Source organism: Rana temporaria, chromosome 9 (genome assembly GCF_905171775.1).
Source record: "Rana temporaria chromosome 9, aRanTem1.1, whole genome shotgun sequence".
In the NCBI taxonomy this organism is placed as follows: domain Eukaryota; kingdom Metazoa; phylum Chordata; class Amphibia; order Anura; family Ranidae; genus Rana; species Rana temporaria.
Genome location: NC_053497.1, coordinates 91190322 through 91217305, shown reverse-complemented (window position 1 = coordinate 91217305; position 26984 = coordinate 91190322). Strand labels below are relative to the sequence as shown.

The window sequence follows — 26984 nt, the reverse complement described above, 5'->3', positions numbered from 1 at the left end:
AGATTGTCTTCTTCAGGCAGTCGTCTTCATACATTTCATTGGAATGGCACCAAACAAAAGTTCCAGCATCATCACCCTGCCCAATGCAGATTTCTTATTCATCACTGAATATCACTTTCATCCAGTCATCCACAGTCCACGATTGCTTTTCTTTAGCCCACTGTAACCTTGTTTAGATGTTAATGAGAGTTTTCGTTAGTACAAATCAAATGGGAAGGTTGTTAAAGGGAAGCGCTTGTACTGATAGACCAGGTGTCAGGTTAGAAAACAGAAAATGCACAACAAAACAAATGAAGAACAGATGTTCAGCAACTGTAGGCAATGTCTGTGACCAAACTTTAAGATATCGCCCAAAGAAAATGGAATTTACAGTTGCAAGAAAAAGTGTTGTAAACCCTTTGGAATGATATGGATTTCTGCACAAATTGGTCATAAAATGTGATCTGATCTTCATCTAAGTCACAACAATAGACAATCACAGTCTGCTTAAACTAATAACACACAAAATAATTAAATGTTTCCATGTTTTTATTGAACACACCATGTAAAAATTCACAGTGTGTGTGGAAAAAAGTATGTGAACCCCTAGAATAATGACATCTCCAAGAGCTAATTGGAGTGAGGTGTCAACCAACTGGAGTCCAATCAATGATATGAGATTGGAGGTGTTGGTTACAGCTGCCCTGCCCTATAAAAAAAAAACACACAAGTTCTGGGTTTGCTTTTCACAAGAAGCATTGCCTGATGAGAATGATGCCTCTCACAAAAGAGCTCTCTGAAGACCTACGATTAAGAATTGTTGACTTGCATAAAGCTGGAAAGGGTTATAAAAGTATCTCCAAAAGCCTTGCTGATCATCAGTCCATGGTAAGACAAATTGTCTATAAATGGAGAAAGTTCAGCACTGCTGCTACTCTCCCTAGGAGTGTTCATCCTGTAAAGATGACTGCAAGAGCACAGTGAAGACTGCTCAATGAGGTGAAGAAGAATCCTAGAGTGTCAGCTAAAGACTTACAAAAGTCTCTGGCATATGCTAACATCCCTGTTAGCGATTCTACGATACGTAAAACACTAAACAAGAATATATTTCATGGGAGGATACCACAGAGGAAGCCAATGCTGTCCAAAAAAAACATTGATGCACATTTACAGTTTGCACAAGAGCACATGGATGTTCCACATCAGTACTGGCAAAATATTCTGTGGACAGATGAAACCAAATTTGAGTTGTTTGGAAGAAACACACAACACTATGTGTGGACAAAAAGAGGCACAGCACACCAACATGAAAACATCATCCCAACTGTGAAGTATTGTGGTGGAGGCATCATGGTTTGGGGCTGCTTTGCTGCATCAGGGCCTGGACGGATTGCTATCATCGAAGAAAAAATGAATTCCCATCTGTCCACGAGCTGAAGCTCAACAGAAGATGGGTGTTGCAACAGGACAACGACCCAAAGCATAGAAGTAAATCAACAGAATGGCTTAAACAGATGAAAATACGCCTTCTGGAGTGGCCCAGTCAGAGTCCTGACCTCAACCCGATTGAGATGCTGTGGCATGACCTCAAGAAAGTGATTCACACCAGACTGGTGCATTTTTATAGCACTTTTCACTATGTGTCAAGGGTGTCCGATGTGTCCGCCATAATGTCGCAGTTACGAAAAAAAATCGCTGATCGCCGCTATTACTAGTAAAAAAATAATTATTAATAAAAATGCCATAAAACGATCCCCTATTTTGTAAACACTATAACTTTTGCGCAAACCAATCAATAATCGCTTATTGCGATTTTTTTTTTACCAAAAATAAGTAAAAGAATACGTATCGGCCTAATCTGAGGAAAAAATATGTTTTTTTTATATATCTTTTGGGGATATTTATTAAAGCATTTTTGTTTATAGCGCAAAAAATAAAAACCGTAGAGGTGATCAAATACCACCAAAAGAAAGCTCTTTTTTTGGAAAAAAAAGGATGCCAATTTTGTTTGGGAGCCACGTCACACGACCGCGCAATTGTCAGTTAAAGCGACGCAGTGCCAAATCGCAAAAAGGGGCCGGGTTCATAACATGCATATTGGTCCGGGTCTTAAGTGGTTAAATCCAAGGATTTAACCAGAGGTGATCAAATACCACCAAAAGAAAGCTCTATTTGTGGGAAAAGAAGGACAATTTTGTTTGGGTAAAATGTGACAGTAACGCGCAATTGTCAATTAAACCGAAGCAGTGGCGTATCGCAAAAAATGGCCCAGCCATTAAGCAGGACAATCTTCCGGGGCTGAAGTGGTTAATAAATGCACAAGTTTATATTGAGATTTTGGACACTTTTTTTTATACCATCAATTGAAAGGATGTTTGGTGATGATGACATAATTTTTCAGGATGTAATCGGATGTTTGTTTTAGAACTGCAAAGTACATGGCGATTCAATAATATTTTCCTCAGAATTGAGTGTTCCATATTTTTTTCCTGTGCTTGATCCGTGAAAACAGTTTTTTTTTTTAAGATGTGGGGTCTTATTGACCCCACATCTCTCCATAAAGAGGACCTGTCACACTGATTCCTATTACAAGGGATGTTTACATTCCTTGTAATAGGAATAAAAGTGATCAAAATTATTTTATTTTTTTTAAAGTGTAAAAAAAAAAAAATTAAGTAAAAAAAATTCAAAACGCCCATGTCCCCGTTATCTCGCGCGCAGAAGCGAACACGCATGCAAGTCCCGCCCACATATGTAAACGCCGTTCAAACCCCACATGTAACCCCACATGTAAGGTATCGTCGCGTGCGTTAGAGCGTGTGCAACAATTCTACCACTAGACCGTCCTCTGTCAGTCACCTACTTAGAAGGCATCAGCAGATCAATACCCCGCTGAGCAAAGCGAAGACCACCGGGCATTAGCCCTAATAGACACGGTAGTGGCACTGATGAGCACTCACTGATGGCACTCTAGGGCACTGACAAGCACTCAATGGCACTGATGAGCACCGATAAGCACTCACTGAAGGGCACTTATGAGCACTGTAGTGGCACTGATGAGCACTCTGAAGCAGATGCATGGGAGGACGTCAATAGAACCCCTTCCAGAACTAGCCGGCCATGCTGTAGCCATCATTCAGCTAAAGCACGGTTGGCAAGTGGTTAAAATGTCCATACACTTGCACTGAGATAAAAAGACCAAACAGCAGTCCTTGCACTGTGTTATCAGGGTTATAATGACAACCTATGAATTATAAGTATTTTTTATGTTGTTAAAGTCTTGTCTTTCTCTTACCGCACCCTGTCACGGATAGATTTGATCTATGTGAGTGGAGGGCTCCTTCCACGATTGACTGTGGTCAAGATCCTCCCTAGAGGTATCTCAGACCACTCCCCTATGCTCTGCTGCTTTCGGGCGTCCACCCCACCGTCTGATAGGGTGTGGCGGCTTTCTCGATATTGGATTTCTAACCCTACCATAGACTTCGAGATTGCTAAACTTACTGCAGAGTTTTGGCAGTTAAATGAACGTACGGCATTTTCGGAGGTGACGTGGAATGCCTTCAAGGCCTATGTAAGGGGTTGCTACCAGTCCTCTATCTCTGCAGCCCGACGGGCGGCGGCTGTTACTATAGAGGAGGCTGAGAGTAGGGCGAGTGCTCTGGAGTCTCAGTATGTCCTTTCAAAGAACCCAGTTACCTTCCTGGACATGCAGGCGGCTTACCGTGAGGTGGTCCTCCTGCGGGTATCTAAGGCCAAGAAAAAACAATTGGCACAGACACAGCGCATTTTTGAACAGGGAGAGAGGTCTGGACGTCTCCTGGCCTGGCTGGCGAAAGAACAGAAACCAGGTAGTAGTATAGCCTGCATTAGAGACGACCTTGGGGTGGTGGTGATTGATCCGCAGGCCATTAATGACCGCTTCGCCTCTTACTACAAATCCCTGTACGCGTCCAGGGCGGGGTACTCGGTGGAGGAATTGGGGGACTATTTAGATCAAATTACCTTTCCCAGACTGACTGATGCAGCTAGAGATAGCTTAGATAGTCCGATAACTCTCAAGGAAGTGCAACAGGCGACATGTGGCTCGGGGGTATGCCTCGGATAGCAAAGGCGACACTATAACTTCCGATCTTCCTAGAGGGCCTGGCCCTGCCATGCCTGATTAAATACTATTGGGCTGCAGTCCTGGTTTCGGTGCATTGGTGGCTCTGAGAGGAGCCGGCCAACCCGGCTGCCACCCTCGAAGCGACTCTGTTGGGGTCGTATGCCAAGCATCGGAACGTGGTCCATCGGGGTCCCCGATCCAATGCCCAGATTACCATCCCTATGAGAATCACACTGAAAGTGTGGGATACTGTTCGATCTAAGATGAAGGAACAGGATACTTGGTCCCCGTATACCCCTCTGTGGGGCAATCCTCGATTGCCGCATTTTGCCACCATTCCGGATCCAGTACTCTGGGCAAGGTTTGAAATTAAGACACTGGGGGACATAGTGTCCAATGGTGGACTTCTCCCCTTCGACGATCTCAAGAGGACCCATAAACTGCCTAATCGTATGCTGTTTCGGTACCTACAACTAAGACACGCGTTCCGGGCCCAATTCCCATGGAGTGCTAGGTTGAAGGCGACCACGGTAGAGACCTTGCTGAGGGCCTAGGATGTGAGGGGCACTATTTCTGCCCTCTACTCTATCCTTGCGGAACTGGACACCTCAAAGGTTTCCCAGCTGTTCTCAGCATGGCAGGCGGATATCCCGGTGCTGACCGGTGACAATTGGGAAGAGGGCATCCAGCAATACGTTCCGTTAATGATATCAGCTAGAGTCTCATGCAGCTGAAATTTCTGCATCGGGTATACTACTCTCCTGAACGATTAGCTCGTATTTACCCTGACAGACTGTCGACATGTCTTAGATGTAGTGATGAGGTTTTTCCATGTGGTGTGGTTATGCTCACGGTTGAGGCCTTTTTGGATGGGGGTGGTGGAGACAATAAACTCCATAGGTGGATTGCGGGTCCCCTGTGATCCAGTGCCCCTATTGTTGGGTATCTGTGATACGATGGAGGCCCCACAGTCTAAGAAGCTTTTTGTATTTTATGCTGCATTCTATGCCAGGAAAGCTATTCTGCTACAATGGAACAGGCCCATACCCCCTATGGTCCAACAATGGCAGTCCCTGATAGACTTGGCATTGCCGTTATAAAAACTAACATATATGGGACACAAGTAATGTGAAAAATATACTACAGCGCTAATTAAATAATCAATTCCACGTGCACCTAAATAAAAAACCAAATAATATAGCTGCTATCTTGAGTGATACCAAATCCAAACAGTGAAACATATAAAATATAGATGCGCTAATATTAACTTAAAAGGTGATAAACGTACAAAGAAAACTAATCAGGGAGAACACTCCATAAACTGTGAATTACTAATATGTCCTTAATTAGTGCACAGTGATTAGCAGGATTCCATGCAGGGAAAAAATCACTCTCTTCAATCTGAATGCTAATCCAGCCCTCCACCGCTGTGATCAGATGATACAGGCACTCACAGACAGGGATTGCATGAAAGAAAAGAGAAAAAACCTCTCATTGCGCAATATTCGATGACAGATCAAAAAAATGTAATCAGAGCATTGACATATGCACTGACGAATCCCCGCGTTCAGTAAAGCATGAAAACGCCACTCAGTATGCTGTTTCCTCAGCTCGATCCGATGCACTCGGATTCGATCGCAGGCTCCTCCCTACGCGTTACGTCACAGGCACGCGACTTAATCATGGGTTCCTACATTATGAGAATGGCTTGGGGTTTAGATAGCCTTCTCATCGACGTTTGCATCGACATTTGATCTCACTAGAATTCAGCTATGTGAGTAAAGTTTTGCCGCAATGATGTTTGTCTTTCCCTTTGGTTGCTCACACTAATGTAAACGCTGTCAATGAGAAGGCTATCTAAACCCCAAGCCATTCTCATAATGTAGGAACCCATGAGTAAGTTGCGTGCCTGTGACGTAACGCGTAGGGAGGAGCCTGCGATCGAATCCGAGTGCATCGGATCGAGCTGAGGAAACAGCATACTGAGTGGCGTTTTCATGCTTTACTGAACGCGGGGATTCGTCAGTGCATATGTCAATGCTCTGATTACATTTTTTTGATCTGTCATCGAATATTGCGCAATGAGAGGTTTTTTCTCTTTTCTTTCATGCAATCCCTGTCTGTGAGTGCCTGTATCATCTGATCACAGTGGTGGAGGGCTGGATTAGCATTCAGATTGAAGAGAGTGATTTTTTCCCTGCATGGAATCCTGCTAATCACTGTGTACTAATTAAGGACATATTAGTAATTCACAGTTTATGGAGTGTTCTCCCTGATTAGTTTTCTTTGTACGTTTATCACCTTTTAAGTTAATATTAGCGCATCTATATTTTATATATATGGGACACAACTGCCCAAAGAAATTTGACAAGCTCTGGGAGGCGTGGGTCCGTGAACGCAGGGTGCCTCTGGATTGGGACTCGGAACCAGGTGCTGCGGGACATTTTGTCTGCATAATTGTTGTTCGTATGGCCTTTTGATGGGGACTTCTAACTGCAGTAGAAGCAAGACTCCTTCTTCCCCTCTTTTCTCTCTCTCTCCCCCTGCCCTTCTCTCCCCCCTCTTCCTTTCCCCCCCCCTCCCCCAGGAGGACCAGGGTCTTTCTTCTTTGTGTTTCTGACGTTTTGGCATGATCCGTTGTGCGTCCGGGTGGTAGCACTCTCCCCCTTGATTACTGTAATTTGCTGTAATTCTCATTGACCTGTTTTCACTGAACCTAGCTGAATTATGTAAGGATGATACGATTGTACTGCTGTTCTCTTGTTTTGTCTAAATACTTGAATAAACTTTTTTTGTTAAAAAAGACTTGTCTTTGCTGCCTTATGAAAAGAGGACAGATAACAACACACTATATCAGATACTGTATATACCTTGCTCCTTCAGTTTGGAAAGCAATTTATCCAAAGCTGCCATTTTTCCACTGTTGTAGACAAGATGACTATCAGTTGTATAGGGTGGACCAGGCTCTGCCCCATCAAACAGGTATGGATGGTTGCAACACTTGCGTAACTGCATTAGTATATTTAATAGACGCATTTTGTCCATTTTACCAGCAGAATTTAGGATGTCGATATCTTTCATTAAAATTTTGGTGTACCTAAAGATAAAAATGGTACAAATTACTGCTGTGTGGAGATAATAATCAAACAAAGGCTAATGATCTAAATGTCAATGAGAAAAAACAGACTTAACACACCACGACACAACACACAATTGTGTGTCCAGTGCACCCTTTCAATGCCTGTGATTGAATTGTAATTAGACAGTGCAAATCACAGCCAAAATGCACACATAAAGTACCCTAAGGCCCCGTACACACGAGAGGATCTATCCGCTGGAATTTATCCGCGGATCACTTTCAGCGGATAGATCCGCTGGTGTGTACAACCCAGCGGATATTTATCCCCGGATATTTTTCGGGCCGATGGTTTTCCAGCGGATCAAAATTTCTTAGCATGCTAAGAAATCGATCCGCTGGAATCCAGTCCAGCGGATTGATCCGATGGTCTGTACAGACTCACCGGATCAATCCGTCCGATTCCCTCCCTCGCATGCGTCGTAATGATTCGACGCATGCATGGAAGTCCTTATATTACAGCGTCGCGCACGTCGCCGCGTCATCATCGCGGCGACGGCGCAACGCGTCACCGCGGAGGGAATTCCGGGCGGATTTTGATCTGATGGTTAGTACAACCATGAGATCAAAAGTGTACTAGGCCTAAGGCCCCCTTCACACAGGCGGACCGTTTAGGATGTCAGTGGTGACATGCCCGCTGGCATCCGACCTGCTCCGATCCACTAAAGTATTTTCTATCTGTCTGGTGGATCGGATCAGATGAAAATGGATTTTACGGTTCATATTCATCCAATAGGGGAGAGCGGCGCTCTGACAGGTCGGTCCCTGCACAGTGTGCAGAGACAGACCTGCCATCTGCCTGCTTAGCGGGGATCGGCGGAGCAATCTCCACAGAGCAAAGCGGAGCCCGTACACAGACAAGTCCGTGTGAAAGGGCCCTTACTAAAATGTTCATTTATCCATCTTTTGGTAACAGATCCAAATGCACAAACATACTGTAAATCTATAAGGTTTAAACACTTACAAAAGAATAATAAGCTCAGTCTTACCATTCCCTCTGCATTTTACTGAGTCCGAGATAAATTTTTACTTCTTTTTTTGGTGGAAGACTCTTTTCTACTTCAGCTTTTATGCGTCTCAAAAGAAATGGCTTTAACACCTGATAAAATATTAATATAGGAGCCTTTTTTAGTAACAGTTAAAACTTTAGGAGTAAATGATCTACATAAAAGGTAAGATCATACTTACTGCATGAAGTCTTTCAACAATTTTCTGATCCCCAAGACAATTATTTGTGTCAAACCAAGAGTCAAAATCCTGTAAAAAAACGATTTCACAAAAAAAAAATTGATTATAAGGCTCCATGTACACTAGACACTTTTACAACTGCTCCTAAATGATCAAACTTGACAGATAGTAAACCACGTTTAAACTGTCAGTTTTGCCGCATTTAGCAGCGTTTTGCCGCGTTTGCGTTTAGAGGCGTTTCTTTTTTTAAATGGCCAAAAACGAAAAACGGCTATAAACTAAATGCTGTTGAACGCGGGTTACCGCATTTAGCCACATTTGGCGTCTGAAACGTGGAAAGCTTCTGTGTCTGAACCCATTTTTTTGCTTTCAAAGAAACGCTGTTAAACGCAACTGCCTAAAAACGGCAATAAACAAGACATAAACCAGTACATGGTCACATAGGATAACATTGAATGAGTTCAGGGGCAGTTGAAAAAAAGTGTCCAACTGCCTCTGAACGTAAGTTTAGCAACGTCCCGTGTACATCTGGCCTAAAAGAGAATAAAAAAATACAAAGTAATTCATGTTAGCCAAAAAGATTGTTATTTTCAGTCTTGTGAGTTTCATTGGCTGCTCCCATTGCTGAAAATAATGATCACTGTGGCAAGTGATGATTGTTATAGCCTAGTGAACCAAGCCTATTGTGTTTGGTAGACTCCAATTGTGATTTTCTAGAACAGAGTAATCTGAAATCATCTGATCAGTTTCTACAAACGACACACTTTTCCTTCCTCTGCTCAGCTTTAAAAATTATAAAAAATTCCTCTGTAAAATATAATGCAGACATTATAAGGATATTTTTATTGTTACTGAAAAAAAGTTATACTTGAATGGGACAGGTTAAAAAATGGTACTCAGGTCCTGGTGAACAATAATAAAATAAAGTCAATTAAAGAAAAAACAATAAATAAAAAATAAATATGTTTGTAAACATAAGTATAATAATAAAAATGTGAACATAAACAATAACAATATTAAATTAACAATCTGAGCAGCAAGTACAAATAAAAAGCAGCATGATGTTCAATAAGCCCAAATGCACACTTGAGCCTTTTTCTGCTTGTTCCCTACACCTGACTATGCAGAATCCTATTCAATTTGATTATCCCTGTTCAGATTTGTATGCTTAGTCACCCTACACGCAAAAAAGAGCATGATCTTTTTTGGAGCGTATTCAGGCACCTTTGGTCCCAAAGACTTTAATGGGAGTGCATTCAAATGCACATTTTTGCCTTTTTTCCCTAAGCCTGAGGAACAATTTCTCCCTATAGAACCACTCTCCCCTCTTTGCACAGATTGCAATACTGCCATGCATCCACCCACTTCTAATGATGGGCATACATACCATTTTTTTTTTTAAACTCAGTTTTTTGGAGGATCAAATGGATGGCCGGGATTCAATTTCCAGTCTTCCTTCCACCCTTCCTTTCGGGCGTCGTTCCACCAGAACTTCCACGGTTCCCCCCACCCCTGCAGAGTGTGATCAGGAGCTGGCTGACATGGAGGACGCAGATCTGCCGGGCTTTAGTGAGGTATAGTAGTTTACAACATATTTCTTGGCTGCAAAATCTTGTGGGTTTATTGAGATGAATTTGTTAGCAACAAGGAAAGCTTGTAAACACAACCAAAAGTTGGGGGCACAAACAATTGTGTCAGAGATGCCAAATGCAGGGTTCCAGAATGAGAGTCTGTTCAATTTCTTTTCGTACAAATAAAAATGTCAAGAGCATGAAAATGTGTGTGATTGATTGTGCAAAATATTAAAACATGTCCATTTTTACTACACAGGAGGAGACCAGCCAGGAGGCGGCAGATAGCCAAAATGACAGCCAGGCGGAAGGGGTGAGTGGCAGCCAGGAGGAGGCCGGGCCCAGTGGATGTCAGCCAGTCCCCAGGCTCAGCACCATCTCCCAAGTGCCTCCCCTCCAGATGCGCCCACCAGGCCAAAGTAGGCGCTTGAGGCAGATGGAGGAGGAGTGCATGCAGGTCATGAGGGAGGCAGCTGAATTAATGAGGGCTCCCCTGAACCCTGCGGAGAGCTTCAGCTCTTCCCTGGCCCATGACCTGCAGGAATTGGGAGAGGTGCAACGTGGCCTGGCTAAGGATATGATGAACCAGGTCATGTGGTGGGCCAGAAGGGACTGGCTGACCAGGTACACAGAACTGAGTGACCCGGCCCGGCCTGCTAGTCATCTTGTGACTCCTGCTGCCCCACCTTCACCACCTGCAAGGGGCCGTGGACGGGGCCGTGGAAGTTCTGCTGCAAGGCAGCCTGGAGGGAAGGCTGGAAAGAAGAACAAAAAGTGAATCCCTGCCTTCCTGCTGATTTTTCCAAAAAAATAGCTTAGTGTAGTACCCCAGCTTGGGGTCTGTTATGGCATTTGCTGCTGCTTTTGAGTTCTGTGGTTTGTGTTGCACATTGTGACCCCTGATGTTGTTTATTTTGTCCCTGATCATGGTGGACTGTGCCTTTGGTATCCATAAAGTCTGCATGTATGTTGTAAATTGGTTGAGTGTTTCCATTCTTTTTATTATTTGCTTTTTCCAGAATAAACCTTGTCTATTGTGTTTTTCTGGTGAATAGCCATCAAACATTTCAAAAATACAATGTGTAATTAACAAAGGACACAAACTCCTTGAAGGGGGGGGCATTGGTGTGATAACTTGGCATCAAAAACAAAAAAACAGGCTAAACTCAAAAAATAAAATAATGAAAACAAAAATGTTAAATTATATAAAACATTGGTGTGATAACTTGGCACAAAACAGCAAAAAAATATTGTGTAGTACAAATAAATATTTTTGAGATCTGGCTAGGGAAAAATGATTACAAAAAAGGAGATCAGAAGCAAAAAACAAAATAATTCTGTATGGGAGAACGCTGGCTAAATAGCATCAGCTAAACAACGTGTTCATTCTAGCAATAGAGCGAAGAAACAAATGCTCAGCAAGAAACGGAACACTACTTTGAAAAATGTAGAATGTGCCATCTCAAAAACGAATGCGAGGTTTACAAGAACGAGCGCTCCCGTCCCCTCATTTAGTCTGAGCATGCGCGGGTTTTGAACCGACGCGTCGGCTTTTGAACCGATGCTTTTCTGTACTAACCATCGGTTTGGTCCGATTGGGCAGCGGTCCATCGGTTCGGTTTTGAAGCACGTTTTAAAATTTTGGACCAAAGGAAAACAGACCGATAGCCTATGCACACGGTCGGTTTGGTCCGATGAAAATGAACTTCGGTTCATTCTCATCGGACCAAACCGACCATGTGTACGGGGCCTTAGAAAGGCTCGTAAACACTCGGGAACTGAGTATTTTTTACTCTCCTTCGCTATGTGTCTTCCGTGTTCTATCTTAGCTGCCCTAATTGGACCCTTACATCTCTTGTTGAATTCTTTGTAAAGTTTGAATGCTGATGATGACCCCTCAGCCTTGTATTATTTGAAGGCCTTCTTCTTTGCTTTCATATGCCATTTTTACATTGGTGTTACGCCACCCAGGACTTTTGTTCACTCTTTAAAATGTATTTCCCAATGGGATGCACTGGCTAATGCCCTTATTTAATATGCTCTTAAAGCAAACCCATCTATTTCCTCTGTGTTCTTTGTTCTTAAGATGTTATCCCAATCAATATCTTCTAGCAAGGTTCACAATTTAGGGAAGTTGGCTCTTTTGAAATTCAGTGTCTTTGTATTTTGAGCTATGACTAAGCATTAGTTGTTAATGCGAAACGCGTCAGCTGTCTATCCCACTGTATGCTGTTGTGTGCTGTGCATTTTTTCCTTTTTACAATAAAGAGCACGTCTTTTTTCAACAAGACTTTTTGGAGTGCGGCTGTCCATCCATTCTCCCACCTGCTTAATTCTATGCATTGCCAGCACCCATGTGATTCCTGAGTGGACATTGATTACCTGCCTGTGCTCACCTGGAGCGGCGATCTCGATACCTATCGTCTTTGTATTTCCCTTATGTTTCCTATTTGTGTGATTTATACTGAAGCTAATTAACCTGTGATTGCCGTTTCCTAAATTGCTCCGTATTTCCACATCTGTGATCAGGTCTGTATTGTTGGTAATCAGTAGGTCTAGTAACAATTTGTTTCTAGTTGGCGCATCTACCATCTGACCCATGAAATTGTCCTGCAAGACATTTAGGAACTGGCGAGCCTTAGACGAATGCGCACATAAATGCCTCTGTTGCGTGAAACCCTTGGATTGTGAACTTCAGTGAGCATGTTAAACACAAATGAAGGAGGATTTAGCTCACATTTGGGAAAGAAAAAAAGGGATTTTTAATACAGCTTACCTGTAAAATCCTTTTCTTGGAGTACATCACGGGACACAGAGCAGCATATTCATTACTATGTGGGTTATATGGAGTACCTTCAGGTGTTGACACTGGCAATCTCAAACAGGAAATGCCCCTCCCTATATAACCCCCTCCCATAGGAGGAGTACCTCAGTTTTGTAGCAAGCAGTATGCCTCCCAAAATGGTCCCCAAAAAGAGGGGTGGGAGCTCTGTGTCCCGTGATGTACTCCAAGAAAAGGATTTTACAGGTAAGCTGTATTAAAAATCCCTTTTTCTTTATCGTACATCACGGGACACAGAGCAGCATATTCATTACTATGTGGGATGTCCCAAAGCAATGCTCACAATGAGGGGAGGGAGAACATCTCCAAGACAAAAGGATTTAATTTAGAGAAATACTCAAATCATAATAAATCCAACTTAGTTGAGAAAAATAATCTTAAATTTTAAATTTAACTCAAAAAAGAGGAGCCCCCGGAATCCGAGGGTCTCAAACTGCAGCCTGCAGCACTGCCTGCCCAAAGGCTGTATCAGTATTCCTTCTTACGTCCAACTGGTAGAATTTTGTAAACGTGTGGACAGAAGACCAGGTTGCCGCCTTGCAAACTTGAGCCATAGAGATCTGGTGATGTGCTGCCCAGGAGGCGCCCATGGCCCTAGTAGAATGAGCCTTTAATGATACTGGAGGAGGCAACCCTTTCAAGCCGTAGGCCTGAGTGATTAATTGCTTAATCCACCTAGAAATGGTGGACCTTGCAGCTGCCTGCCCCTTCTTGGGCCCATCCGGTAATATGAACAGCACATCTGTTTTCCGGATCTTCTTTGTAGCTTTAAGATAGGCCTTCATGGCCCTGACGATATCCAAAGTATGCAGCAACCCTTCCTTTCTGGAAGTAGGTTTAGGGAAGAAGGATGGTAATACCAAATCCTGGTTCAAATGAAAACTGGATATAACCTTCGGTAGGAAGGCAGGATGAGGGCGGAGAACGACCCTGTCCTTGTGAAAAATAAGATATGGTTCCTTACAGGATAAGGCCGCCAGTTCCGATACTCTTCTTGCGGAAACTATGGCGACCAAAAATACTAACTTCCTTGTCAGTAAAACCAAAGGAATTTCAGCCAACGGCTCAAACGGTTGTTTCTGTAAACTTGACAGAACAAGGTTTAAATCCCACGGGCAAAGCGGGGATTTAACTGGAGGTTTAATACGTAAGACCCCTTGAAGGAAGGTCTTAACCAGCGAGTGGGTGGCCAGCGGCCGCTGAAACCACACTGACAGAGCAGAAATCTGTCCTTTGATTGTGCTTAATGCCAATCCTTTATCCACTCCTAGCTGGAGAAAACTTAAAACTCTATCAATGGTGAATTTGCGAGAAAGCCATCGCTTGGACTCACACCAGCCTACATAGGCCTTCCAGACCCTGTAATAAATCACCCTAGAGACCGGTTTCCTGGCTCTGATTAGGGTAGAGATTACTTTCTGAGACAGACCTCTACCCCTGAGAATCAGGGATTCAGCTTCCAGGCCGTCAAATTTAGATGCCGTAAGGCAGGGTGGAGGATCGGACCTTGCGATAGCAGGTCTGGCCGTAGAGGAAGAGTCCAAGGGTCTCCCACTACCATCCTTAAGATTAGTGAGTACCATGCCCTTCTGGGCCATGCTGGAGCTACCAGGATGACTGGTATGTGCTCCACCCGGATCCTGCGCAGCAGGCGGGGTAGTAACTGGAGCGGGGGAAACGCATAAAGAAGTTTGAACTGATGCCAAGGGCAAACCAGAGCATCGGTTCCGCAGGCCATCAGATCCCTTGAGCGGGACATGAACCTGTCTAGCTTCTTGTTGAGTCTCGATGCCATGATATCCACGTCCGGCACTCCCCATTTTTGGCAGAGTGCTTGAAAGGTTTGTGGATGCAGAGACCATTCCCCCGGCAATAGAATCTGGCGGCTTAAGAAGTCCGCCTGAAAGTTGTCCACTCCGGGAATGAATATTGCCGATATGAAGGGCACATGAGCCTCTGCCCCTAGGAGAATCAAGCTCACTTCTCTCTGAGCGGCCTGACTCCTGGTTCCCCCTTGGTGATTTATGTATGCCACTGCCGTGGCATTGTCTGATTGAACTCTCACCGGGAACCCCTGCAATTTCGACGTCCAAGCCCTGAGGGCTAGTCGAACCGCTCTGAGCTCCAAGATGTTGATGGGTAAAAGCTTCTCTGGCCTTGCCCAAATACCTTGGCGAGTGGAACCATCCACAATCGCTCCCCAGCCCGTCAGGCTGGCGTCTGTGGTCACTATCTTCCAAGCCACTGGGTTGAAAGACTTTCCCTTCAGTAGATTCTGAGGGTCTAACCACCAACACAGACTTTGCCGGACTCTTGATGAGAGTGGCAACGGGATATCCAAGGCCTGTGGCCTTCTGCTCCATGCTGACAGGATGGCTGCCTGCAGGATGCGAGTGTGGCTCTGGGCGTATGGCACCGCCTCGAATGTAGCCCCCATCTTGCCTAGTAGTCTCATACATAGGCGAATAGTCGGTTCCTTCTTGCTTAGAACCAGTAGGATTAATTCCTTGATGGCTTTGACCTTCCTCAGAGGTAGGAACACCCTTTGTTGTTCTGTGTCTAATCTCATGCCGAGATATTCCAACTGCCTTGTGGGCTGGAATGCTGACTTTTCTCGATTTAGGACCCAGCCGAACCTCTCGAGGTATTGGACCGAGAGGGCCACTGCTCGCTCCAAGCCGGGAGACGAGTGGTCTATGACTAGGAGGTCGTCCAGGTATGCTAGGATCGTGACCCCTTGGATCCTTAGCTTGGCTAGGATTGGAGCTAGAACCTTCGTGAACACCCGGGGGGCCGTAGCCTCCATTAGGTTGGAGTAGAAACCCAGCCCCTGTTCCAGGACTGGTACTTCTACTATTACTCCCTGGGAAAGTAGATGATCTAGAGCCGATCTTAACGCGGCTCCCTTCTCCAGATCGTTTGGAATCCTCGACTCCTGGAAATGAGGAGGAGGAAACCTTAGGAACTTTAGCTTGTAGCCTGTGGCCACGGAAGACCGTACCCACTCGTCGGGAATGCTGGCTTCCCAAATCTCCGAAAAGAGTCGCAGCCTTCCCCCCACCTTCGTGGGTGGGGGCGCCCCTTCATGAGGTAGACTTGGGGGCTGGTTTTGCTGGCTTGCGAAACCACTGCCTCTTGCCTCTAACAGCCTGTCCTTCTGATCTGCTGTTGAAGCCGAAGTTTGCTCTTGCAGGAGGCCGTCGATACTGCTTGGCATTAGAGGGCCCCTGCCCAGGGGAGGACTGTCGTTTAAACGCAGGCCCCTGAACCTTCTTCTTAGTTGGCAAGAGTGTACTCTTGCCGCTTGAAATGGTCTGAATGTATTTATCTAGGTCCTCTCCGAAGAGCCGTCCTCCATGGAAGGGGAACCCTACCAGGAGCTTCTTGCATGGGGGCTCAGCCTCCCAGCTTTTCAACCATAAGAGTCTTCTCATATGGATAAGGGATAACGATAAACGTGACGCTTGCTGGATGGAATCCTTGATTGCGTCTACCGTAAAACATATGGCCCTAGGGACATCCGAAAATTCTTCTGCCTGCTCGGCAGGAATAAGTTCAAGCATTTGCTTAAATTGATCTGATAAAGCTTGAGCGACTCCAATCGCAGCCACGGCTGGCTGTACTACTGCCCCTGCAGAAGTGAAGGAGTTCTTAAGTAGTGCTTCCAAGCGCTTATCAACTGGATCTTTGAAAACCTGTACGTTCTCTACAGGGCATGTTAACGATTTGTTAACACATGAGATGGCTGCGTCTACTGCAGGAGAAGCCCATCTCTTGGAAAACTTTTCTTCCATAGGATATAAGACAGAAAATTTCTTAGGTGGTAAGAACACCTTGTCTGGTTTGTTCCACTCTTGGAACAAGACTCCCTCCAATAGAGGATGGATCGGAAACACAGCACTGCTTTGAGGCGCCCTCAGTGAGCCCAAAGCTGAAATCGTCGATACCTGGAGATCTGGTACAGGCAGGTTGAATGCCTTATGGACCAAGTCCGTCAAGCCTTGAATCCACCAGCTCTCCCTCAGGGAGACTGCCCCAGACTCCTCTGTATCCGGATCTTCGATCCCTGAACCTACTTGGTCTTTGTCCAAGAGGTCGTCCAATTCCCCAGAGGAAAGGACCTCCTCTTCCGAGGGTCCGCGCACGGGTGACGGAGATCTATTCCGCTTACTACCCCGCATAGCTGCGGCTATCATTTCTCCCATGCTTCTCCGCATCTCATTTAAAGAGGTGAGCAACACCTCCTCCGTGACCATCTTAGGGTTGGGTTGACTCGCGTCAGCTCCAGCCCCAGATCCCGATGGCCCAAAGGCTCCCTGTGGGGAAAGCAGCGGCATAGCTCTGTCCGAGACCTCAGACTCTGTGGGGGAATCCCCACCTTTTGTACCCTCTGGCTTGTTCTTTGATGCCATGGTACAATACCGAGGCACACCTGCTACTTATTGGTACCTGGGACTTATAAATAGTTAAATGCCCAAACACCTGTTTGGGGAATAAAAAATGTTTCCTCTACCCCAGATGACACTTTTTTTTTTTTTTTTTTCAAAAGAAAAAAACTTTTCTTCTTTTTTTTTTTTTTCAATCTAGGCAAGAAAAAACATTCTATCCCCCTGAGTAGTATTGCCAAAGAAAAGACTATGAGATGGAAAAGAAAAAACAGCCTATTCCTAGGCTAAACCACAATCTTCTGAAGACTGTAGTATTCTTTCTGGCCACTGTGTGTCCTCAGCGCCCCGTGCTTCACTCCAGTCCTTCCTCCCTCAAGCCAAAGTATTGAATGAGCTGTGGCACTAAGGAAGGGCCGCCCCTTCCTTAAACCACTGACCCGCCCTTCCCCCCCAGCTAAAACGGCGCCAAATGCGCCTATAACACGTGCACGCGCACCGCGCGCGCGCCCGCCGACGGGGGGGGGGGTTGGGAGGAAGGGCCTCTCTGTTCCTGCAGCCGCAGGCCTGGAACACACGAGGAGGTCAGCGTTTTTTGCCTGCCTTGCAGGCATGAGGAAGAGGACTGGATAGAGCATCGCCTGGAGGCTTGCAGGTAAGCATAGCTCTCTGACACACACATACATTTGTACACAAAAGGCCCCACTCACAGCTTTTCCAACACTACCAGGGAGGTCACTTTTTATGGGGAATAATAACATATAGAGCCATCCTATCTTCATGATATGTGACTGGTTTGCCAGATGCAATGCATAACCTTAGGCATGTCCCCTGTGACCTCCCAGAAAAAACTTGCTAAGAGCCAAGTTCCGCAAGTTTTTCCCCTTACTTACCTGCTCCATGCCGCAGGACTTTGCCAAGCAAGAGGTCCAATCTTCCCCCATCTCCGTGGGGATGTCTAGACCTTCAGGCCCTGGGAAACTTCTTCTTCCATGAAGGATCCACTGTCCTGGACCCATACAGCACCCTGGCAAACAGAAAACATTAGGCGCCCAAAGGTTTTCTAAGTTCTGGGCCCAGGGTCCAGCTCTCTTAAAAAGAAAGCATTATGGGCTATACCCCAAGGGTTTGGGGTCCGGTTACTGACCACTTTAGCGCTCAGGCTTTTTTGGACAGAACCGGTAGCTCACCTAATCCCAAGGATGCGGAGGCAAGCTAAACCATGACTAACACCTAAGACACTGGCGTAAAAAACTGAGGTACTCCTCCTATGGGAGGGGGTTATATAGGGAGGGGCATTTCCTGTTTGAGATTGCCAGTGTCAACACCTGAAGGTACTCCATATAACCCACATAGTAATGAATATGCTGCTCTGTGTCCCGTGATGTACGATAAAGAAAGTGGCATTTTGACTTACCTGTAAATTCCATATCTTGGAGTACAGTACGAGACATAAGCAAAGTATTCATAGACCCTGGGTTGTAGGCTTGTACCACCAGGTGGTTATACACTGAGAAGATTTTTTGAGGAAACTCCCCCTGGGAGTCTCACCTATAACCTTACCTGCAGGGTTTGTACCTTTGAGCCCTCAGTTTTGTGAGTATACATCTGTTTTTATCTTTCTAATCAAGTAATGTTAATTCTAAAAAGAAGAAACACTAACCTCAGCTGAATTAAATACATCAGGCAAAAGGAAATTCAGTAATGCCCACAACTCATGGAGGTTGTTCTGCAAAGGGGTGCCTGTTAGTAATAGTCGGTTTGTTGTCTTAAACTCACGAACAATTTCAGATAGCTTTAAAAATAAAATTACACTAGTGAGTAATTTACATGTGTGAAAACAGACATAGACATACAATTACACCAATTAAAACAGAACAAACATATTTTGGTATATTTTATTCTAGAGATATTGAAACCAAATTGTCTAAGATATAAGATAGGTGAAGGTCACCACAGAGAATGTCCACCACTCTTGTGTCTTCATGCACTGTAATTGCATAACATATTGCATAACATATTTACTGTGGTTATATATCATTTGTTAGAGAAGATTACTATTATTATTATTATAATACAGGATTTATATAGTGCCAACAGTTTATGCAGCGCTTTACAATAAAACGGGGGACAATACGATTTCAATACAGTTCAATACAGAAGTAAAAGGAGGGCTCTGCTAATGGAGCTTACAATGTAGGGAGAGGAGGGTGGTACAGAAGGTAATTGCAGGGGATGGTCTGTGAACATGGTAAATTTCTGTTACCAAGCACAACATCATGGGGTGTATTTAGAAAAAAAACTATGCAACTGTTTATCTATCAAAACAGCATGTAAACAGCACTTCCTGCCCCGCCACTATATATATATATATATATATATATATATATATATATATATATATATATATATACTGTATATATATACATATATATATATATATATATATATATATATATATATATATGCCAGGCGGGACACCATCGTTTTTACGGGAGGACGTACTCATCTGTGTTATTATTAAATAAGCTATTTAAATGCCAAATTAATATAAACCACATATTAGCAGGAAACAAACCTTTGATTTTTCATTCTTTATCCTGTGAGCTTCATCAATGACCAAGTACCTCCAGTTGAACTTTTTAAAAACAGATTTTTCCCGTATGACCATTTCATAAGATGTAACACAGACATCCCATTCTCCAGGCATCATGACATCTCGTATAAAAGCAGCCTAATTCACACAAGAAAACCAAAAATTTTTTAATAAAAAGCTCTTCAAATCACTAAAATAACACGCCCACAGGGACCAGTAGGATTTTCTGTTTCCTTTTTCCCAGTATTATTAGCTCAGGGTATATTTTCAGTATGCCTCGATGCTGGGATGAATGAGTCCCATATACTGTACATGCATGAGAATCGTGTGATCCTGGAAATGGGAAAAAATCCTGACTGCATAAGAAGTCAAGGAGAAAATGTCAAGGGAGCTTCCTGATGTCAAATAGCTGGAGTGGAGGTAAGTATTGGAGCCCCTGGTTCAGCTTTGATTGCAGTCTGAAAAGACATCCAGATCCAGGCTGGACATGAAATACAGTACAGTGTATTGTTCCCACATTCCTTTCTCTGTTTTATAAAATTCTACCCTTGCTTCAGCAATCTGAAGGTGCACACAAGATTACATTTGAACTTGTGCGGTGGACTTCAGGCCAAGATTTTATAGTTACATAGTAACATTGTAGGTAAGGTTAAATAAAGACAATAGTACATCAAGTTCAACCTGTGTAGGTGTACGTGTGTCAGTGTTGATAATCATTTCCCATATGCCTGTATGTTGTGTCCTTTAAGATGCACATCCAAGAGTCTTTTAAAAATATCTACCCGCTGCCACCACTGATTGTGGAAAAGAGTTCCACAGCCTTATTGCTCTGACAGTGAAAAAAAAACCTGCGCAGTTTATGGTTAAATCACTTCTCCTCCAATCTCCTTGTGTGTCCTCTTAGGCCCCGTACACACGACCAAACATGTCTGCTGAAACTGGTCCGTGGGCCAGTTTCAGCAGACATGTTCGGTCGTGTGTAGGCCCGAGCGTGCAGGATTCCAGCAAACATTTGCCCGCCGGGCCTTTTCCCAGCGGGCAAATATTCCTGGACTTGTTTTAAAACAGTCCGCTGGAATCCTGCCCGCTCGGACATGTTCGGTCGTCTGTACAGACCTACCGTACATGTCCGAGCGCCCGCCATCCCTCGCATGCGTCGAATGACTTTGACGCATGCGTGAAAGCATTTAACTGGCAGGCCCGCCCACGTCGCCGCGTCATCGACGCGGCGACAACGCGGACACGCCCCGTGTATTGTTTACGCGCGGATTTCTGTACGATGGTTAGTACAGCCATCGTACAGAAAGCCCCGGGCAGACATGTACAGTGAAAACGGTCCGGCGGAACGGTTTCATCGTACATGTTTGCCCGTGTGTACACGGCCTAACACTCACTTAAACTGAATAGTTTTTTTCCTATGGTGGGATTACTATTGAGGCATTTGTAAATTACTATCATGTCCACTCTCCAGTGACGCTTCTCCAGCGAAAATAAATGTTGTGCTTGTAGTCGTTCCTAGTAATTGAGGTCGTCCATTTATTATTTCTATATTATTATTAATTTTGTTGCCCTTCTTTGGACTCCCTCCAGTTCCAGTACATCCCTTTTGAGGACTGGTGACCAGAACTGGATGGAGTACTCTAGATGTGGCCTAAGTTTTATAAAGTGGTAGGATTATCTTTTTATCCCTGGCGTATATCCCTTTTTTTATGCATGCTAAAATTCTGCCGCTTTGGTAGCTGCAGCTTGACATTGCATGCTATTGCTCAGTCTGTCGTCCGCTAGGACCCCCAGATCTTTCTCCATCCTTGATTCCCCCATTGGTTCTCCCCCTAGTGAGTAGTTTGCATTTATGTTTTTTGCCCTCAAGTGCACTACTTAACATTTCTCCACATTAAACCTCATTTTCCATGCAGTTGCCCACTCCATTAATTTGTTCAGGTCTTTCTGTAAAATTTCTATATCCTTATGTGAAGTTATTGCCCTGCTTATTTTTGTGCTGTCCACAAAGACTGAGATTGAGATATTTATGCCATCCTCTATATCATTTATGAATAAATTGAATAGAATTGGTCCCAAGACAGAACCTTGAGGTACCCCACTTACCACTCCAGACCAGTCTAAGTACACGTTATTTATCACCACCCTTTGGACACGCCCTTGTAATAATTTTTTTTATCTAAGAACAAACCTTTATGGTCCATGCCCTCAGACCTCAGCTTGTAAAATAAGCGTTTACGGGGAACTGTATTAAATGCTTTTGCAAAATCTAGATACATTAAATCCACCAGCCTTGCCCCTCTAGATGGCAGCTCACTTCCTTGTAGAATGTTAGCAGATTGGTCTGGCAAGAACAAACTTTCGTAAACCCATGCTGACTACTACTAATGATACTTTTTTCTTCAGTAAATTTTTGGATATAGTCCCTTATTATCCACTCCAATAATTTACCTCATATTGATGTTAGGCTGACTGGCTGTAGTTTCCAGGGATTTGTCTCTGCCCTTTTTTGAATATTGGTACCACATTGGCTTTTCTCCAATCAGCTGGTACAACTCCTGTCAGTATGCTGTCCGCAAAGATTAGGAACAATAGTCTGGCTATGACCTGAGTTCTCTGAGGACTCTCCGGTGTAAGCCATCAGGTCCTGGTGTTTTTTTGTATTAAGTTTATTAAGTCTTTCCATCACTCCGGCCTCTGTTAGCCACAAGGGTATGCCATGTGATGTGTCACTAACAGTACTGTCATAGTCGGTATATCCCTACCTTTGCTGCATAAAAACCAGATACAGATGTATCATCTGTAACCATCCTGGTCTTGCCTTTTTACTGTTAATATATCCCACCGTTTTATTTGGATTTTTTTTTCCTCTCCTCCACTATGTGTCTCTCGTAGTCTTGTTTTACCCGCCCTGATTGCGTTCTTAAATTTCTTATTGCATTCCTTATAGTTTTGGAATGCTGACAATGACCCATCCCCTTTATATTTTTTAAAGGCCATTTTCTTCTATTCAGTGAGGCTTTTTACATTATGGTTTAGCCACCCAGGTTTAACCTCCACTCTTCTATATGTATTGCCCATTGGAATGCACTGTGTGATACCTTTATTTATTATGCTCCTAAAGAATTCAAATTCTTCTTCCGTATTCAATGTTTCTAGGATTTGGTCCCAATTGATGTCATAAAGTAGTGACCGATGTTTAAAAAATTGGTTTGTTTGAAATTTTGTGTTCTTGGGCTACCCTTGTGCCTCCTTTTTCTATGATTTATGCTAAATGTGATCATCCTATGATCGCTAGATCCCAAGTTGTCCCGTATTGCCACATCTGAGATCAGACTTGGATTGTAATTGATAGATCTAGCACGGCATTCTTTCTAGTTGGAGAATCCACCAAATGGGACATTAAGTTATTCTGTAAGACAAGGGTGCCCAACCAGATGTTGTGAATGAAGCCAGGGGTAGAGGAAGCAAGCAGCTGTGATGCAGAGCCGCATAAGTCAATGCTTCCTATATAGTGCCGGCTCCTGCCCCAGGCGGAGTGATACCAAATGCACTCCACCTGGGACAGCAACAGCCAGTAATCCCTGAAAGGAAGACTGTAATTAAAGGTAAGTTTATTACTAAAATGACACTGTATTTATGGGCATATCTCTTCTGCAGTCAAACTGCTTTCCAACTGATCCGCATGTGCAGTGCAGTGCACCTGCGGGTTACCTGCACTGAGCCATAGACTTCTGTTATTATAGTAAATGAGCTGCGCTCAAAATAAAAAATAAAAACAGTGACAGTGATAAATTATTACATACACCACTCAAAAAAATGATTAGAGAATCTCTAGGATCTGATCCAAAAAGTCCATATGAATGAATACAGCCTCAGTGCAAGCCACCACTAATCGAAAAGATGGTAGGTGATAGAAGGGTGAACACTCATTAATGACACCACCAGCAAAACGTGAACCACCACCTTATAAATTTCCTGCTTACCAGAGGCAAGCTAAATGATGCCTGTATGATGATCCCACTCCGGGTCTCTATGTCCAGCACCAACTCGCAGTGGTAGGCAGAAAAGGGCTCAATGCCCCAGATGAAAACCACAATCGTATACCCAAAAATTGAAAAACACTTGGAATAGTGTAATTCAAACTAGGTAAGGGGTTTATAAGATTAAAGATTGCACTTACATAAAACAAGGGATAAAAACATCCATAAAAATGTTTGTTAAGCCGGCCGGCATGCAGACACCCATCCACTCACGATAACGTCAGCGCGTCAAGACTTCGGTCATTACCTGCGTGTTTGGTGATCTTTCAGAAAGTACTCCACACCTGCAGGATATAATAGAAAATCTATGGCAAAGTGCAGCTAACCCGCAGAAAAAGCCACCGGTACACTGCACTGCACCTACGGTGTGGGTAAACCGCTGCGCATCAGTGTGAAATCAGCATTAGGCCCCTTTCACATAAGTCTGACCCAATCGAACCCTCCATTCACCTCTATGGAGCAGCAGGTGTAAATAGTCTTTTGTCAGTTTCTACCTACCTACCTCCAATCCAATCCGCATAAAAAAAAACAGAAGGGGATCTGTCCTGTTTCATCTGGGCAGATCAGAGGGCCCATACAGTAGAGCGGGATGTGTCTGCTCTGGATAAGGCCCTTTCATCTGCCTGCTCCACTCATTGTGGTCCATGACCGGTTACCAAGTCACTTAGGTGGCCCTCACTCTTCAAATGGTTGGGCACACCTGCTGTAAGATATTTATGAAATGACAGGCCTTTAATGAGTGAGCTGTCCCCCCTGCACAGTCAATGTCGGGATGATTAAAGCCCCCCACTATGATGACATTTCCCTGTCTCGCTGCCATTTCTAGCTGTGATAGTAGGTCCATCTCCTCCTTCAAGTTGGGTGGCCTATAACATACCCCATAATTTCTCACTTACTTCTTCTCTTGAAAGGGTCACTAAAGGAAAAAAAATGTTTTGCTGAAATGACTGTTAACAGGGTATAGAGACATAAAAGTTAACTGATTCCTTTTAAAAAAGATTAAAAATAGATTAAATTCAATCATATAATGTGCCTACAGTTTCACTTTAGTTTTTAAACTGGTTTCATGTTTCTGTGAAGTAAAGAGAACAAGAACAAAAACAAACAAATCCAGGGCAGTGTTTTGTTTTTAAAATGAATCTGATTGGTTCTGTTAAGTTTTAGACACACAGTAATGACAGCTTAGACCATCGTGAAAAGCTCCCAGTACGATGGTTATAAGGAAACAGGCAACCAGGAAGTGTGGAGATCAGAGCAGTTTTACAGCAACATCAAAGCAAAAACGAGCAATGAGGACATGAAACCAGGACTGCAGTAAGGTAAAGGAAGCTATTTAGCTAAAAAAAATAATTCCTTTAGTGATCCTTTAAACATTTCTACCCACACTGATTCCACCCCCCCCCCCCTTTTCCCATTCACAATCATAATTTTTTACATAAAGACACACCCATCTCCACCTCTTCTACCTTCCCTGTTCTTCCGATACAAGGAATACCCTTTGATAGTTGCCAGTCAATCGTGTGAGCTGTTTTTTTGCCTCTAAATGCTGAGCTTAAAATATACTTTTTAACCTTCCTGGTGCCAGACCAGCACATTGATGTACCATTCACTGTACCTGAATTCCTTCTTTTACATTAAACAAATTTGACAAGAAAAATATACCTCTAAACATCCTAATGTGCATTGACTCATTAAAGGATCACTAAAGGAATTTTATTTTTTAGCTAAATAGCTTCCTTTACCTTACTGCAGTATTGGTTTCATGTCCTTATTGTTCGTTTTTGCTTTGAAGTGGCTGTAATTCTGCTCTGATCTCCACACTTCCTGGTTGCCTGTTTCCTTATAACCATCGTACTGGGAGCTTTTCACTGTAGGTCTAAGCTGTCATTACTGTGTGTCTAAAACTTAACAGAACAAATCAGATTAATTTTAAAAACAAAACACTGCCCTGGATTTGTTTGTTTTTGTTCTGTGTGTCTCTCTAGTTCACAGGAACATGAAAACAGTTTAAAAGTGAAACTAACCTACAGGCACATTATGATTGATTTTTATCTATTTGTAATCATTTATAAAAGGAATCAGTTAACTTTTATGTCTCTATACCCTGTAAACAGTCATTTCAGCAAAAAAAAAAAAAAAAAATCCTTTAGTGACCCTTTAAGCTGCTTCTATAGCAAAACACAAAAGTCCTGTAGAAGAAGATTTTATTAAGGGAAGTGTACACAGACCTTTAAAGTTACATTTATTACATTGAAGCAGAGTTCCAGGCAAAAATATAACTGGGTCTTGCACAATAGACCACACCCTCACCCCCCACGTTTTTGGATATACATTTTTTTTTTCAATGTGTTTTGTACCTTCTCTTGTTCTTTTAAGGTGTACTTTCGTCCTAACCTTGCCGCAGCGAGGTACGTCATTTCCACATCTGCATCAGCCCTCCTCCTTTCCCCCAGCTGCCTTCTGGGACCTGTGTGTGTCTCAGAAGAGGGTGAGGCCAATTAGAAAGCGCAGCACGCCACACGAATGCGCAGTATGAAACCGGCTGTGAAGCCTGAAGGCTTCACTGCCAGTTTCCCTTAGTTGCAATGGCAACGCCTGCACCCAAGCAGGTGGATGAACCAGCTGCGGGGGGCTGGTATTACAGGATCCCTGGACAGGTACTGTAAGTGTCCTTATATTAAAAGTCAGCAGCTACATTGTTTGGGGAAGATGTCAAACTGTGCCCCCCCTTTTGTGATTAAGTAGGTGTTTAGGATGGAAGGTAGGAGCTGTGACCTGGGGCGTGAGAGGTGCATGGTATGAACGCTGTATACTAAAATTACTGAAATAGGTTGGGGAAGATGGGTAGGAGGGAGGTTCTGGAGGCTGTAAAAGGTGAGTAGAATGGAGTGGAGTGAGGAGGAGGCGTTTGAGCTCATATGTGCTGTCATCTGGGAGGTAAGGTAGTTGGCAGAGACTGGAGGCACAGTTACCATGGAGGGAGGTGGGTGAGAGGTGTTAAAGTGACTTTTATATTACCTTAAGGTCTTGATATAAAAAGTTGGATCTCTTATTGGATTTTTACCGCGATATCGAGGCTGCGTTTTTGTCGCGATTCGCAGCTGCGATTTCAGGGAATGCCAGTCTAGCTGAATTT

General features: G+C 43.8%; 1 protein-coding gene across 3 annotated transcripts in view; it reads right to left on the bottom strand.

The window, feature by feature from the left end:
• The window catches only part of LOC120913738 (probable global transcription activator SNF2L1), a 241285-nt gene that overhangs the window by 169731 nt on the left and 44570 nt on the right, over positions 1-26984 (bottom strand). For all 3 annotated transcript variants that reach the window (XM_040323922.1, XM_040323920.1, XM_040323921.1), the window contains exons 7-11: positions 19788-19943; positions 18873-19004; positions 8412-8480; positions 8213-8322; positions 6958-7184 (exon numbers count right to left, since the gene is read on the bottom strand). In XM_040323922.1, the coding sequence (XP_040179856.1) occupies positions 6958-7184; positions 8213-8322; positions 8412-8480; positions 18873-19004; positions 19788-19943 (694 nt within the window). The remainder of the gene's footprint in view (positions 1-6957; positions 7185-8212; positions 8323-8411; positions 8481-18872; positions 19005-19787; positions 19944-26984) is intronic.